We start from the raw sequence: 16,982 nt of genomic DNA on the forward strand, positions 1-16,982 counted from the left end.
ATCACCAAGCAGCAAAAGACCAACAGAGGTAGACCCCAAGGTGACTTATGGAAGATAACCCCAAGCCCCAAAGGAGATACTTACTCAGGGAAGGTAACCCTAAGCACATGCAGTCCAACCTGCTAATACTACTACCAGCTCGCACGCCACCGTAAGTGTAGTACAGGACACAAGGCACAGCGCAATAGAGAGAGAACCAAGAGCTGGAGCCACATGACCAAGCCTCAAACACATCAGATGAGAACTAACAGGTGGTCTGGGGCCAGCCAGTGCGAGGGGTCTGGGGCTTCCCCTTTTCCCTCCTGGGGAAGGGGGGAGCTGCACAGACAAGCAGCGCAGCAAGTGTGACGTCTTGCTCATTTTCATTTGGGGAGTTCCGTCCACTTGTTTAGTGCTTTCAGTTGTTGTTTTAACAAGATTAGGGGTTTGTTTTGAGGTGCTTACCTTTCTGGGTGCCCAGCCCAGTCGATGGCAGACACAGAATGCTCCAAACATGTGCACTCCTATAGGCCATTGCTCCTCATTCCTCTCTGAGGGGGCCAGGTTCTGGCTCGTGGTCCCAAGTAGGCCTAGAACTCCATTCATAATGACCAAAGTCTAATAATATATATATCAGCCTGGATAGCTCCTCAAAGCCGAAGGGGCTCCCCACCCCCCTAGAAAATAAGTAAATAAAAATACAAACGTGTTGTGCATACCATGGAGTTGTCACATGTAATAGGTGAACAATGCAGGGGTAAAGAACAATTTGGTAATTACACACGCACTATAGCCTCAAGGTTTAAAGTAAAGTTACGTAATTCATACCTTATTTCTTGCTCCTTTAATAGTTCCTCTTTGGTAAAGTAGAAATCCATCTTCTTTGATGTCTCCCGACTGGAATTTTTACTATTTACTTGATTGCTCACTCGGAAATAGTAAATGCCAGCGAGCACCAGCCGATCATTGTGTTGCAGCTGGAGAAGAAGTGTTAATCATCAATAGTTAGCTTGACCTTTCCACATGATTATATTATGCAGCAGTGGCCTCTTTCTAAAAGCATTACTAAACTCTAGTTGACTATTAATTTAACACTTTCGCCCGGGCATGACGCAATGCTGCATCATCCGTTTACTGTCGGTAATCACGGGCATGACCCAATGCTGCGTTGTCCACTAAAATAATTGCCAAAAATCAGGTTTTAATCCAATTTTGGGGGGACTGTTTGGTAACTGTCAACAAGCCGAATGTAATCTGTGACTACAATACAAACATGAAAGGCGTTAATCACTTTGACCAAATGATCAAATATTATCACTTCATAAGGAAAACTCACAAATGGACGAAGAAAATGACCTTCTATTTTGTGCAAATGGCTATCTACAATGCTTATGTGATGTACAGCTACTACACAAAAAATACTAAACTATAATACTAAATATACTAAAGTACTAAATACTAAACATTTGTGGGCAGGAATTGGGAGTGTAGCTGGAAGGCGTCTGGGCGCTCACTCGCGGTTAACGCGTGGCCCGTCTTCAACTCGTCGGCGGGTGGAGCGTGACCAGGTTTTTTATTTTATATGCTAATAATCTTCTAGAGAATTCTATTGCGAACCCAGTGATACCAAAATGAAAGACCTAGGACAAAAATTGAGGTGACCAGAGTGAAAAGAGTGAACACATTTTATCGCTTTTGCTCACTCCTGGGTAACTCATTCGCATTTTCTCTGTTTGCTGCGGGTAATTAGCCGGGCTTTTGGAGTTTATATGCATTTAGTGCTGTAGAGAATTCTATTGCAAACACAATGATGCCAAATTTAATCTCGTAGGACGAGAATTGAGGTGACAAAGTTGAAGAGAGTATACACTTTTCAGAATTAACACGCGCTCCCGTGAAACGCTGGGACCCAAATTGCACAGTTGAGGGGTGGCGCACTGGGTACACCAAAGTGTTAAAATTCAGAATAATGAAAATATAAAAGTTATGGCAAAGCTCATCATGAATACTGTATCTGATTTTAGATACTTGTACAACTATGCAGCCTTAATATCACAGAACTTAATACATTTCCTTTCACTTCAGGAACATGATTTGTTGTTATTTAATATGGTAAATTGGTAAACATGTAAATTTATAAAAAAACACACATTACAACTATTAATTTGCCTATTATTTGACAAGGTAAGGAAATTAAATGATGAATTAGTGGTTTTCATGGTGAAAAATGTATGGGGGCCCAGGAATTTGAAGAGGAAGCCTACTTGATTACAATGTGTATAATTAAGACTTAAATTTGGAATGACCTTTGGGACTTTGAAATGTATAGGGCAAAGTTAATTGAAAAAGACTTGAAAAGGATTAGCATGTATGGGGTTGGCTAAAGGAAACATCCAACAAGTACAGAGTATCTTTGCTTGAACGAACTACAATATATATATATTGGACGAGGCTGATTCGTTTCATTGTGGATTTCGTTTGAACTCTCAGCCCGCAGGTAGCCCCTACATCCCAGGTGAAGAAAAAACCCATTGTTGAAGGTAATGAAATGCCAATTTCTGGGGGAGCCCCTGAGGCTCCCCAAAGCTGTTATGCTAATTAAGTGCCATACTACTTCGTGCCATCAGTCGATGAGTTCATTATGCCTACTGGGGACCAAGAGCAAGAACCTGATCCCCTCAGCAAGGCGCAGGGAGCAATGGTCTATGATCACTTTACATGAAGGTTATCATCTTTGCCATCACCTAGGGAAAGCACCCAGAAAGACAGGCAAATCAAAACAGACAATTGCATGGTTTAAAACAAGATTGTAGCCCCCAAAATGTAAACGAACTCCCACCAACAATGACAACAGATAACCAAAGCTTTGTGAAACTAGCACCCACTACTTAACGCCACCTTCCCTTTTCCCGTTGGAGGGAAGGAGGTAGCTGGCCCAGGTTATCAAGGCCTTCACCGGCCAGTTCCAGAATGATGAAATATGCCGCCGACCTAGGGGAGGGAAGCCTCAGGGGCTCACCCAAAAACTGGCATTTTGTTACATTTAATGCTAGTTTTCTGGGGGATTGCCATTGGCTCCCTGAAGCCAACTACCCACAGAGAAGGACAAAAATGTGGAATTATCAGTGATGCAGCAGCCAAAACCTTGTTAGACCTACAAAAGTCTCGTGCCTGAATATCGGCCCAAGACCGATATTCAGGATATCCAAGATATCTTGAATATCCTTGGACAGATATCCAAGACCGAGGCAACAAGACCGACCCAAAAACTGTCGACAGAGTAGGGTACTTCCGAACAACATGAGCATGAGGAGAGACTGCAGGCTGACTAGAGGTAATGACATTGCAGACGACACGAGCCCTGGTACAGGGAACCAGGGAAATCTGATCAACCCAGAAGTTCACCGAAACAAAACTGAAGACCTGAAGGTAGCAGCATAAAGCCGCCATCAGATACAGCACATGATGCAATCCCAGCCGAACCAACCACTAAACCACTTCGGAAGCCCGCTGATTCATCCTTCACCAGAAAGAGACTTGGCTGAAACCTAATAAAACGACCACCAGGACCAAAAGAACAAAACTCCTGGTGCCGGAGAAGAGCATAACGTTCTTCTCATCCCTTCAGAAGAAGGGGTGAGCCGCCCGCTCAAGTGTGCATGCTAGTTAACAGACGTTAACTTGTGCTAGTTGACAGACGTTAACTTGTGCTAGTTGACAAAGACGTTAACTTGTGCTAGTTGACAGACGTTAACTTGTGCTAGTTGACAGACGTTAACTTGTGCTAGTTGACAAAGACGTTAACTTGTGCTAGTTGACAAAGACGTTAACTTGTGCTAGTTGACAAAGACGTTAACTTGTGCTAGTTGACAAAGACGTTAACTTGTGCTTGTTGACAAAGACGTTAACTTGTGCTAGTTGACAAAGACGTTAACTTGTGCTAGTTGACAAAGACGTTAACTTGTGCTAGTTGACAAAGACGTTAACTTGTGCTAGTTGACAAAGACGTTAACTTGTGCTAGTTGACAAAGACGTTAACTTGTGCTAGTTGACAAAGACGTTAACTTGTGCTAGTTGACAAAGACGTTAACTTGTGCTAGTTGACAAAGACGTTAACTTGTGCTAGTTGACAAAGACGTTAACTTGTGCTAGTTGACAAAGACGTTAACTTGTGCTAGTTGACAAAGACGTTAACTTGTGCTAGTTGACAAAGACGTTAACTTGTGCTAGTTGACAAAGACGTTAACTTGTGCTAGTTGACAAAGACGTTAACTTGTGCTTGTTGACAAAGACGTTAACTTGTGCTAGTTGACAAAGACGTTAACTTGTGCTAGTTGACAAGGACGTTAACTTGTGCTAGTTGACAAAGACGTTAACTTGTGCTAGTTGACAAAGACGTTAACTTGTGCTAGTTGACAAAGACGTTAACTTGTGCTAGTTGACAAAGACGTTAACTTGTGCTAGTTGACAAAGACGTTAACTTGTGCTAGTTGACAAAGACATTAACTTGTGCTAGTTGACAAAGACGTTAACTTGTGCTAGTTGACAAAGACGTTAACTTGTGCTAGTTGACAAAGACGTTAACTTGTGCTAGTTGACAAAGACGTTAACTTGTGCTAGTTGACAAAGACGTTAACTGTGCTAGTTGACAAAGACGTTAACTGTGCTAGTTGACAAAGACGTTAACTTGTGCTAGTTGACAAAGATGTTAACTTTTAAATGCAACGGGCTCACAGGCCCTCGCTCCCTGTCTCTCTAATCTCTAAGAGGACCAGGTTCTGGCTCGTGGTTCTCGATAGGCATAAAGAACTATGTGACTGATGACACCAAGCAGAATGGCACTTAATCAGTGTGATAGCTTCATGGAGCCGACATGGCTTTCCCCAGATATCCCCAAAGAAAACAACCAGTGCAATAACATCTTTGGGAAACAGGAGAGGAAAAGTGAAAAAGGGGAGGTGACTATTTCCTGACTGTTCCTATGTTTTCTTTGTAGTGTTGTCTAAACTTTAGATCTTCTGACATTATTATTTCAAGATCTTAGATTTGGTCACACCTCCTATAACGATAATGAAGTCTTGTAACCAGTACTACTTATTGCCCACTGGATGACACTTTTTATATCAGATTGTAGTTTTTTGTGAGTTTCACCTCTCAAATTTACATGTTATTCACTTAGCTTTCATTTTATGAGTTATTTCTGAACTTCATGGTCATATTCATAATGTGAATATGACCATGCATTTCGAACCACTAAATTTTCAACCACTTTTGCATTTGGTGCGTTTGCATTTCGAACCACTAAATGGTTACAATGCAAATACTGTATATGCTAAATAATGTAATATTGAGAATATATATACATAATCAGATATATCTATATCTTACGTTTTGAGGGGACGTAACCAATTTGCCATTAATATATGTATCTGTGTCCATCTTTGGAAGTAGCTGCAGATTACCATCTTCATTCAATATAGAACTGAAATAAAATTACTGTATTACAAACTTATACGAGTTGGTAGCAATAATTGTTGATACATATTACATGGACTTTAAAATACATTAAACACATTAGGCAAGTACAGTATACACTAATTCATTTCCTACAAATTGTATAGATTTTTGCTATATGATTAACCCTTAAAGTGTGCATCACTTCATATGAAGTGTAAATCGTTTTACCAGTCAACTGCGCTTCACTTCATATGAAGTGTATGGGTACCGCGCACGATTTGAATGGCCCGCGGTGTAGCTGGGGGTCCCATACGCTGCCCAGGGGCTCTAGTAAACAGCGGCCATTTTGAAAAAAATTCCCGCTCACGATCCGAAGGCATGGGAGGCCTCAGTTTAGCGAGAGTCACCATGGCGAGCGCACGGTCAAACGCCTCACGGGCACGCACCACTCAGTCCCTCACCCCAGAGCAAATAGCCCACGAATTATTCTCTGAAGGTGAAGAAAGTGTGTTTGACGATTCAGACAACGATGAGGATTATACACAGTTGTTGGGTGATAGTAGCAGCAGCAGTGAAAGTGAGAATGACTGCCATGCCATGGCGAGGCCTATACGCTCTCCCATGCCTCCTCGCCCATTTTCTACCCCAATTCTACCACGACCTCACAGTTCCTGTGGATATTTTCTGTTTGAGGGTGACGAGTCAGAGGGAGGTGACTCCTTTTCTGGGTTTAGTGACTCAGATCACAGTTTTATTGAGCCTGTGGCTGGTACCAGTGGTGTAACTGGGCGAGAAATTGTCGCGTCAGCAGCATCTCGCCCGGCCAAGCGCCACCGCATGGCACCACATGAGGGACCAAGACCCTCGTGTTCACGTGCATCCACCTCACGTGCACCCACCTCACGTGCACGTAGCCGCCGTGCTTCTCACAGACGGTATTCAGCTCCTGGTCGCCGGTATGCATCGCTTCCTCGCCGTCTTTCCTCTGCATCTCGCAGGACGCCTGGTGTACTTGAGTGGAGTGATGGTGACGATTTTATTCCTAATATTCCTCACTTTGACGATAAAGATGTAGGGATTACAAACCTTTTCCCTAATCAAGGTGAGGACATGGCTGAGATGGAATATTTTACAGCATTCTATGATGAACCACTCATGGAATACATTGTACACCAAACGAACCTGCATGCTGCTTACCTGATTGAGAGGGAAATCACAGAATTTTCACGACTGCAGCGTTGGAAAAATACCACAGTGGCGGAAATGTATGTGTTTTTGGCACTCTGTTGATGAAGCACTGTCACAAACATGCAATAAATGACTATTGGAGCAAGGACAAGACAATACCAACACCTTTATTCGGGAAATATATGTCACGAGACAGGTTTCAGATACTCCTCAGGTGTCTACATTTTGGAAGTGTTCAGGACCGAACACCTGATGATAGACTGTGGCGAGTGAGGCACTACATGAACGATGTTATTGGAAAATTCAGAGATTTTTACTTACCAGCACAGAAGCTGGTGGTTGATGAATCTCTCATACTTTTCAAGGGACGTGTTCCATTCAAACAGTACATTCCCTCAAAACGAAACCGATTTGGCCTGAAATTTTTTGTTCTTTGTGATTGTGAGACAGGATACGTGTTACACATGACTCTGTACTCGGCTAGTGATGTAGACATTCCCGGTAACGACGAACATGGATTCTCGGGGAGTGTAGTGAAGACCATCATGGCTCCGTGGATGAACAAGGGACACATTTTATACACAGATAATTACTATACAAGTCCCTTGCTAGCTCGGTTCTTGCTAGAAAATAGAACCGGATTGGTTGGTACAGTAAAGCCACAACGAAGGGAAATGCCTGTGTTTGACAACGACATTGCAGTTGGTGAGTGTCAGAGAAGGAAAAGTGATAACATTCTGTCAGTTCGGTGGAAAGACAAAAGAGAGGTGAACTTGTTGACAACAATTCATGATGGAACAATGGTGAACAGTGGGAAAGTGAGCCATAAAACAAACGCACCACTATATAAGCCAGACTGTGTTTTAGACTATAATATCAACATGCGGTTGATTGATAAATCAGACATGATGATTGGCACTGCAGAGTGTGTGCGGAAGACATATAGGTGGACGAAAAAAGTATTCTTCCATCTTGTGGACATGAGCATGCTGAACTGTTTCAACATGTACCTTGTGAGAACTGGACGTAAGCCCACTTTCCGTGACTTTGTATTTGATGCTGCAATACAGTTATTAGGAAAGTTTGCAAAAGATGTCCCAGGTATTCAGCGGCCCATCATAAACCCACTGTTGCAGCATGCTGGTACTCCACGCCTCGCTCACACTGAAGGCTTCCTAGCACACAAACTTAAGTATTTGCCACCTGGTGTGAAGCGTGCAATAGCCCAACGTGATTGCTTGGTGTGTAAAACAACGACACGTAGAGACAAGAAACGGAAGCTTGTGCAAACATGGTGTGAAACGTGTGGTATCCCATTATGTGCTGTCGACTGCTTCAATGACTACCACAGTCTAGAAATCTTCTAAGTGTGCTTCAAAGTGTGTATAGCGTGTGCGAGTGTGTAAATATGTAAACATATAAGCAGATAGCGTGTGCGTGTGTGTAAATATATACATATATAAGCAGAACATACAATATAATTGACTGTAATGACATATTATATTGCCGTAATTGAAAACATTTGTGTGCGCCTGTGTATACTCAAATATGCAACAATTATTGATACAAAATATGTTCAAACAGTATTTGAAACACAATTAGTGAAAAAAAATTAGATAAAATGCGCTTAGACATTGTAAATAAATAGCACGAAAATATATTTGTGGCAACTCTGGCTGTTTGAGGACCGCGCGCAACACCTCCCGGGCGTGTACTGCATGAGCGAACATGCAGATTGTGACGTCATCACCGAGCTTCTCGGCTCTATTGCAACAAAAGTAAGTACAATAGAATTTTTTTTTTATTTTTCCCGTGATCAGTGAACAGAACTTAACAGATTAGCAAAAAAAAAAAAAAATTTTTTTTTTTTCAAAATGACATGCGCCTGTGCGGATAGCAGGATATTAGACCCCGAGCATGTTAAGGGTTAAACCTTTCATCAGTTCATGTAATTATTTAAATCATTCACACACTTTCTCTTGAATAAATCTTAAACATTCAAAATCTGAAATAAAATACCAGCATTAAATGTAATGAAATGCCACTTTCTGGGTGAGACCCGGAGGCTCCCCAGAGCTATACCGGGCTGGTGTGTGTATATTAGACTATGGCAACAATCAATCAAAGCAGTTCTAAGCCTACTAGGGACCAGAGTCAGCACCTGGCCTGCCTCGAGAGGCATGAGGAGCAATGGCCTTAAGATACCCCCGTGAAATTGGAAGCCGTCTTTGTCTGCCATCTACTAGGTCAGGCACCCCGAAAGGTAGGAATTCCAAAACAAACTACTGCTGGTCAAAAAATGCAAACCGAAAGCCGAACTAGCAAACAGAACTCCCCAATCAAAAACAAGGAAATAAACATGACGTCACCACAACAGCCGCACATCTGTCTGCGCAATTCCCCCCTTCCCGGGATGGGGACGGGAGGGCAGGGAGGGGGGGGGTCCCAGATCTCCATACCTTGAGGTTACCTTGAGGTGCTTCCGGGGCTTAGCATCCCTGCGGCCCGGTCGTCGACCAGACCTCTTGGTTGCCGGACTGATCAACCAGGCTGTTGGACGCAGCTGCTCGCAGTCTGACGTATGAGTCACAGCCTGGTTGATCAGGTATCCTTTGGAGGTGCTTATCCAGTTCTCTCTTGAACACTGTGAGGGGTTTGCCAGTTATGCCCCTTATGTGTAGCAGAAGCTGGCTATTCTCACCAGTTCAGAGGCTGAACATCAGAAACGCGAAAAAAATGCCAACCGGAAGGAGAGAGGGATGCCGGGGAGCCTCTGGGTCTCATTAAAAAATGGCGTTTCATTACATTCAACGCTGGTTTTCTGTAGAGCCCCCCCTTCGGCTCCCCAGAGCTACCCAACCAAAGAAGAAAAGGGACTCCAGGGAGGCGGTCATCACTCACTCTTCAACTCGAAGTCAAGACAGATGGCTGCAACCTGCGACCCAAGGATACACACGCCCGAGAAGGGCCAGCAACATTAACGAGGTACTGTGCAGCCAGGACCCTGTTTAACCTCCAAAAGCCCCATGCCCAAATGTCAGCCAAGAAAATATTACCAAAAACAGCAGCCAAAGCTGCGAACTTACAAACATCGTGGGCACAGGGATAAACTACAGGCTGGCTGGACCAAATAATCCTGCGAATGACCTGGGAAGACCCGCACCCTGGAACAGGGAAGAAGGGAAACTGGGTCCACCCAAAGTGCATCCCCTGCCATGGAGGCCGTGGCATGCAAAGAGTAGGCATAATGGCGAAGAGCCGCAACCGGACACAAAACGCGATGCACCCTCGGCCAAACCAACCAAGCATCAACAACCCAAGGACCCCTTCGGAAGGCAGCAGACTCATTCTTCGCCAGAAAAGAAGGAGACGGCTGCAAACGAATGAAACAACCACCAGGACCAAAGGATCAGAAATCCCTGTGGCGGAGGAGCGCATGAAGCTCCCCAAGGGAGGCCACCACAAACCAAGGAGAAGAGAGGAAAGAGAGCACCCGGCCCAACAACCAGGACGGCTTAGACGGTGCATGAGCAAGCAAGAGGTGAAACAACTCCCGAGAAAGCTTGCGGAACGGAGCAGAAGTAACATCCACCCCGAATGCAAGCTGCAGCGGCTCGGCTTGCGCCACACAATACGAGGCGACAGTATTTTGCATAAGATGACGGTCCTGAAACAACCAAGAGAGAGAGAGAAAGAAAGGGAAAAAACTATCAGAAATCGAAGACTACCTACGAAGATATAAAAAATACCGAAAGGACCGCCAGGAAATTTCATACTGCCGTCGAGACGAAACTCGCGGGTGGGAAACAATCCTCGAAGCCACCTGATCACCATACAAGTGGTGATAAACCTGCATAAAAAAAAAGGCGCAAAGAGTGAAGGAGAAAATTGAACCAGCCATATACCGGACAGATCTGCTGAAAGAGGCAGAGCCGTGGGTAGACCCTCGGGATCGGACATTGAGCAAGAAGTGGCTGAAACCAGGGCTGGGCCAGCCACCAAGGAGCTAACAGGACTACTCTCCCCCCTGTTAAGTCTCCAACCTAGCCAGCATCCGGAACAACCACCGAACCGGTGGGAAGAGGTACAGCTAACCCCACCTTGACCAGTCCAGCCGAAAGGCATCGACCCCAATGGTTTCGCAATCTGGGAAGGGCACCATATACACTGTTAGATGCTTTAACCACATCGATGCAGAGAGATCCACCTCTGGGCATACGTTCAGCAGAGCCAACTGAACGAGTCAGCATTGACCGTCCATTCCATGGATAGGGGAATAAACCGAGACAGGCCGTCCGATAGGACGTTTGACACTCCCTGAACGTGAGCCACCAGGAGAGCCAAACCCCGAGAACTCAGCAGACAAGTCACCCGAAGCGACCAGCCTCAAAATGAGAAGGATTGCATCAATCCCCCACAGTTCAAGCAATGAACCACAGGGGGAGCAGTCCGAATGGAGCCGGATCGTTGCTCAATGAGCGACACGAATCCTCGGAAGTGAATGCCACCCCGCCGCAAATTTCCGCGCCGTGCTGTGAGCCCAATGGAAGGATGGACCCCACCGACCTTGGCCAGCCTGGTGAGCACTGGTCACAAAATCCCAGCTGAGAGATGAGGCATCCATGAACACATCGAGAGACGGCTTGGGGAGGCACCACGCACAGAACCCTAAAAAACCCGCAGAGGAAGCAGGCGACGCAGCAGCCAACGCAAGGCTCCCGGGATTCGAACCCAACGATCGCAAGAGCGGCGGAAGGGACATCCCCGAAGAAACCAAAACAGCTGCCAAAGCCAGATCCAACCCGATGGGTAAACCAGCACAGCGAAATTCAATCTCCCGCACAGCCGACATGTGACCTGGGTGCCCTCCAAAAACAGTCTTAGGCGGAGACTGTTTTTGGATCACCACCAGCCAGTTGTCGAGTAAAGCCAGAACCCGAAACCCTATCAGACGCAAATGGGTCAACACGACTTGGGTATGGTGGTTGAACACATGAGGTGCCAGATTCGAACCGAATGAAAGGCAACGAAAGCGGCAAGCCTGTGGCCCCACAACAAAACCGAGCCAGCCCCCGAGCCCTGGATGAATCGGGACGTGCCAATACGTGTCCCGGAGGTCCAGAGACACCATCCAGACACCCGGCGCCAAAAGCAGCCAGACCTGGGACAGAGTAGTCATTTGAAAGAAGGGGCAAAAACCCAGGGATTCAGATGAGACAAGTTCAGTATGAATCGCAGATCCACACAGTCCCATTTCGGAACTGAAAACAAGCAAGAAGCCCACTTGAGGGACGTTGTTGTTTCGACCACACCAAAGTGATCCCACTCCCGAATGACCGACAGAGCACAGGGAAAGAGGCCTGCCCTGCCAGCCCCGATCCCTCTGAAGGAGGAGGAGCGACCATATGCCACCACAGGCAGGAGGAAACAACCCGAAATGCTCACGAATCGTGGAACCAGGCGAGAGCAAACGGCGCGAGCTTCCCCCCTATGAACAAATTCACAAGGGCCGTGACGAGGATTCGAACCGACGTCTGGGAGCATCCCAGATGCTGCCTTAATCAACTGAGCTACGACATGGTCCCCCCTATGCCCCGTCAACGGGGCGACCTGCGAAAGGGCCGACGACCCCTACGAGAGCCCGACCGACGTTCAGAGTGATCAGACCTCACAGATAGTTCTGATCGTTCAGTCCCCCTGTGGAGAACCAACAAGTCTGACATAGGCCGGCAACTAGACGAAGCCGCTTACAGATAATGCACCACCGCAGACTCTGCAAGCAGCAACGGACAAAAAACCAGCGTTGAATGTAATGAAACACCATTTTCTGGGTGAGACCCAGAGGCTTCCCGGAGCTATACCAGGCTGATATGCTAATGTCACACTTTGGCATCAGTCATGTGTATGGAGTTCTAGGGCCTACTGGGGACCACAGCCAGAACCTGGCCCCCTCAAAGAGGCAAGGGGAGCAATGGCCTATAGACACCCCAGTGTGGTTGGAAGTACTGTAACCCCGCGATTATCCGGGATTCAAACATCCGGAAAACGCCCTTATACAGCCAAAATCGTGATCGGATAAAGTTATCACAATATCCGGCCAAAATGGCCACAGGAACCGGATAAAAGCTGGTTTGGCCGGATGAATATTCGGCCATACCGTATTAATCCTGTCTGTGGCTCTAGACGCATGGTGGAGGAGGGGGTGGGGTGTGGTGTGGGGAGGGTGGGAGGGGTGCGTCGGAAGGGACCACCTGGGTACAAGAATTACCATTAATTTTAGAACACTTAATCATAGCCAAAAACAAATGAAATAAGTACTAGTAATTATGTAATAACAAATAAATAAGTTTCCTAAAAGTAATGTGCACAGGCTGAAGTTTCCTTAAAAAATATTGAGGTTTTTTTCTCCTGGCGGCCTACATAACGCGCTATAGCTGCCCCACCCCAAGTGGACCCGTCCAACACTGGTCAACCCATGGCGTCCGTCCCTCGTGTTATACACAGTGCTGCGCCCTAAGTGAAATATTTTTTTAAATAACTTTTTTATTTTCATAGTAACTTTGAACATTTTTGGCCACGACTATGTCTGGTAGCAGCATCAATCGTTCTGGAGGTGTTAAGAGGAAGAAGGTTGTCCTAGCAATTAACCCTCAAACAGCGCATATCATATATAAATGATATCAGTGACAAAACCGAAACCGCGCACATCATTTATATATGATTTCGTGTCTAGCGCTATAATTTAAACGCCACGCCTGGGATAGGGGTAGCTATAGTACAGCCACGACCAATAGTTGCCAGATGCCACCTAGAAAAAAAATCCAGGCCAACATTCTTGGGTGTTACAGCGTCAGTATTGAGCAAGCCACCAAGGCTGGCGCATGCAGCACGAGCTCACAGCACCGCTGTTCAGCTTGTGACCACAGCATCGCCTACAAATACCATAATATAAATGATACTGCTATTATTTAGCAGTGATAGTATTACTGAAGCCCCCTGACTGTGATAAAACTGACCAGGATACAGTGTGAGATAACAGCGAGAGGAGTAGGTTGGGAGCCGCCATTTTGGTGAGGGAGGAGCGTCGTCTGCACGACTTGGCATGGTGTTTACTGATGGCCACTATGGTCTTTGGGCACCATACCAGCTTATTTGTTCAGGTATGGTGAATAAAACAGGTAGATACTTATATATAATGTGTGTATATAGCGTAATAACACCACAAACAATATTGTTGGAGGACAAATATTAGTGCGTCTGGCCTTGAGGGCGGCCGCCGATCAGCTGACTGTGTGAGTAGCTACGTCTTATGGCATTTACTCACCATACAAGCTTAGATGTACAGTTATGGTGAACAAAACATGTAAATACGTATATATAACGTCTGTGTATAGTGAATAAATACAGAAAGAGTATTGTGGGAGGTGAATGAGGGTGAGTGAGGTGGTGTTGAGGGAGGGAGTGGCAGTGAGTGGCTCGCTGGTGTTTGGCGATCACTCCTCGTTGCTTTTTGACTCAAGACCAACTTAGTAGTTCGTTATGGTGTACAAAACATGCAAATACTTATATATAACCTGTGTATATAGTGTAACAACAGCAAAACTTTGTTTATTGTTTTATGAACATAATAATTGAATCACTAATATGCACACCATAATTTTGAGTACAGCGATGGTTCACACATTTTATAATATAAATATACCACAATTCACTGTATGGAATAATATTACTGCAAAAAAATTAAGAAAAAGTCAATCAGAGACATTGAAATAATTAGGTAATAATATATTTGTGGCAACTGCCGTCTGACAGCTCGGGCGAAGCAGACCTCGTCTGGCGAAGGCTCTGCCAACGCCCCTTTTTTGCCACACTTCCCTACCCTATTTCGGCTAAAATATACCACCTACGATTTTTTTGTTATTTTTTCCGTGATCAGGGAACAAAAATAAACACTTCTATAAGACGAAAGAATTTTTTGGATTTTTTTTTTTTTTTGTTGCGCCTGTGGGTGTGAATTCCATTTGGGCCCCTAGCGGTTTGAGGGTTAAAGACAAGTTATGTGTTGTTCAACCAGTGAGGCGTCATAGGCAGCTAAATGCCTTCAACAAGTGAGGCTTCACAGGCAAGCCAAGCGCCTTCAACAAGTGAGGCGCAAGCAAGCGCCTTTAACAAGTGAGGCGTCACAGGCAAGCCAAGCGCCTTCAACAAGTGAGGACATGCAAACGCTTCAACAAGTGAGGTGCATGCAAGCGCCTTCAACAAGCGAGGCCTCACAGGCAACCCAAATGCCTTCAACCAGTGAGGCTTCAGCAGCTGGCAGTCAAAACTAACTTTGCTTAATGAACTGTACAGTAATTTTAAGTGTTAATTTTAGTTTTGTGTTAGTATAGGTTACGTAAATTGTTAAGAATTCTTAACTTCAAGATGTGTGGCATCAATCAAGAAGACGAACACCAACAAGGTAAGTTGAGGTTTCTTGTTGAATATTTAATAATTATATGTGGCAAGGCAATTCAAATTATGTTGTTTGTAGTATAAAAGTAGTTGGAAATTGTCACTTTTGGACTCGTAGGTGAAAAAGTACCATTATCCGAAAAATGTGATAATCCGGCTGGGGGTCTTTCCTATATAGTCCGGATGATCGAGTGGAGATAGTATTCTATGTCTGCCATCGACCGGGTCAAGCATCCAGAAAGGTAAGCATTCCAAACCAAACCCCTATTCTGGTTAAAATTGCTACCAAAAGCCAAACTAGTGCACAGAACTCCCCAACAGAAAACAAGCAAACTAGTATGACGTCACCGCGCCGCTGTCTGCGCAACTCCCACCTCCCCGGGAGGGGGAAGGGGGAGCCCCAGATCTCTCACGACGGCTATCCACCCATCAGTTCTGAGGCGAAGGGAGAAGAACGAGAGGCAAAGCACCCGAGAAAAAAGGGCGCAAAACACCAGCACTGAAACACAAATTTAGATACTATAGTGAACTCTCATGTAGAAATAATTAGTAAATTGAAAGAAAGTAATGACCATTTGAATAGCAAAGTTTTATGTCTTGAGGGTTTAGTGAAAGACTTGCGCAAGGATAAGAATCAATTGGAAACAAATTGCAAAGCCATGGAAGAAGAAAATAAACTCTTAAAAATAGCTTTGGAAGAAGTTAAAGTAAATTTAAACATAAATGACTACAATAGGTTAGGCAAGGAAATTCAACAGGAGAAACAGCTTTTGTCAGCACAGATGGAGGAAGTTACACAGGGAATAGAACAGTGCAAGAAAGATATGCAACTCACTTATGCACAAGTGGCCAAGGAGAAGGAAAAAATAGAAGAAGCAGTAAAGGAAGTCAAACACTGCAGCAACCAAGATAAAACAAACATTAGGCTAGAAGTGAGGAAAGAATTGGCATCTAACCCGAAGTTGGTGCAAAACACAGTTGATCGGAGTAAGTCCCTGATCATTTTTGGCTGCAAAGAAAAGGCGATAACATCTAGGTCAGAAAGAGCTGTAGAAGAAGCTAAAGTAGTAGATAAAATTGTTGGCCTCGTGGAAGGTCTTACAAACAGAGAGAATGTGTGCGACTACAGGAGAATAGGCAGGTACGTAAAAGGGAAAGATCGACCTTTGAGGATCACCCTAAACGGTGCCAAACAGATGGAAGAAGTACTAAGGAATGCTAGAAAATTGCAAAGGGATGAGGATGGGAAAGGGTGGTCATTAAGACGAGATCTTTCAAAAGAAGATAGAGAGAAGCTGAAACTGAACCTCGCCGAGGCAAAACATTTAAATGAGAGCAGGAATGAAGAAGAAATAAATTCTTTTTTCTACAAAGTGATAGGGGTAGGCAAACCAGTAAAGTGGTACATAAAGGCAAACCAACAAAATCAATAGAGAGAGGGGGAGTGAAGAATAAGGAGAGGGGGAACAAGTTCCTGAAGATTGCATACACCAACATAGATGGAGTGAGATCGAAGATACTGGAGTTAAGTGATGTAATACAGCTGCAGACACCAGACATTGTTGCACTCACGGAGACAAAACTTGAAGATGTAATTTTAAATGAGGTCATATTCCCGAGGGGCTACTCAATTTGGAGACGGGACAGAAAAATTAGGAAAGGCGGTGGCGTTGCTGTGCTGGTAAAAGAACACCTAAAGGTGAAGGAAATAACGACTGCCAATCCACAAGAAGTTGACATAATAGCACTAGAGATCTGCTATGAGGATGATAAACTAATGATGATAAATGCATATAGTCCACCACCAAGCAGCACATGGTCAAAGGAGGAGCTAGATAGTAAACGTGAAGGTCTTATAACAATAATGAGAGAGATTATAGCGAGAGCGGATAACGATAGATCAC

The 16,982-nt window shown here is 44.8% G+C and overlaps 1 protein-coding gene across 1 annotated transcript in view; it reads right to left on the reverse strand.

Annotated features, from left to right (window-relative positions):
• The window catches only part of LOC123767096 (kinesin-like protein KIF14), a 474,367-nt gene that overhangs the window by 206,510 nt on the left and 250,875 nt on the right, over nucleotides 1–16,982 (reverse strand). Inside the window, 2 exon segments of the mRNA XM_045756600.2 lie at nucleotides 808–956; nucleotides 5,368–5,461. Coding sequence (XP_045612556.2) covers nucleotides 808–956; nucleotides 5,368–5,461 — 243 coding nt within the window.

Source organism: Procambarus clarkii, chromosome 53 (genome assembly GCF_040958095.1).
Source record: "Procambarus clarkii isolate CNS0578487 chromosome 53, FALCON_Pclarkii_2.0, whole genome shotgun sequence".
NCBI classification, from domain to species: Eukaryota; Metazoa; Arthropoda; class Malacostraca; order Decapoda; family Cambaridae; genus Procambarus; species Procambarus clarkii.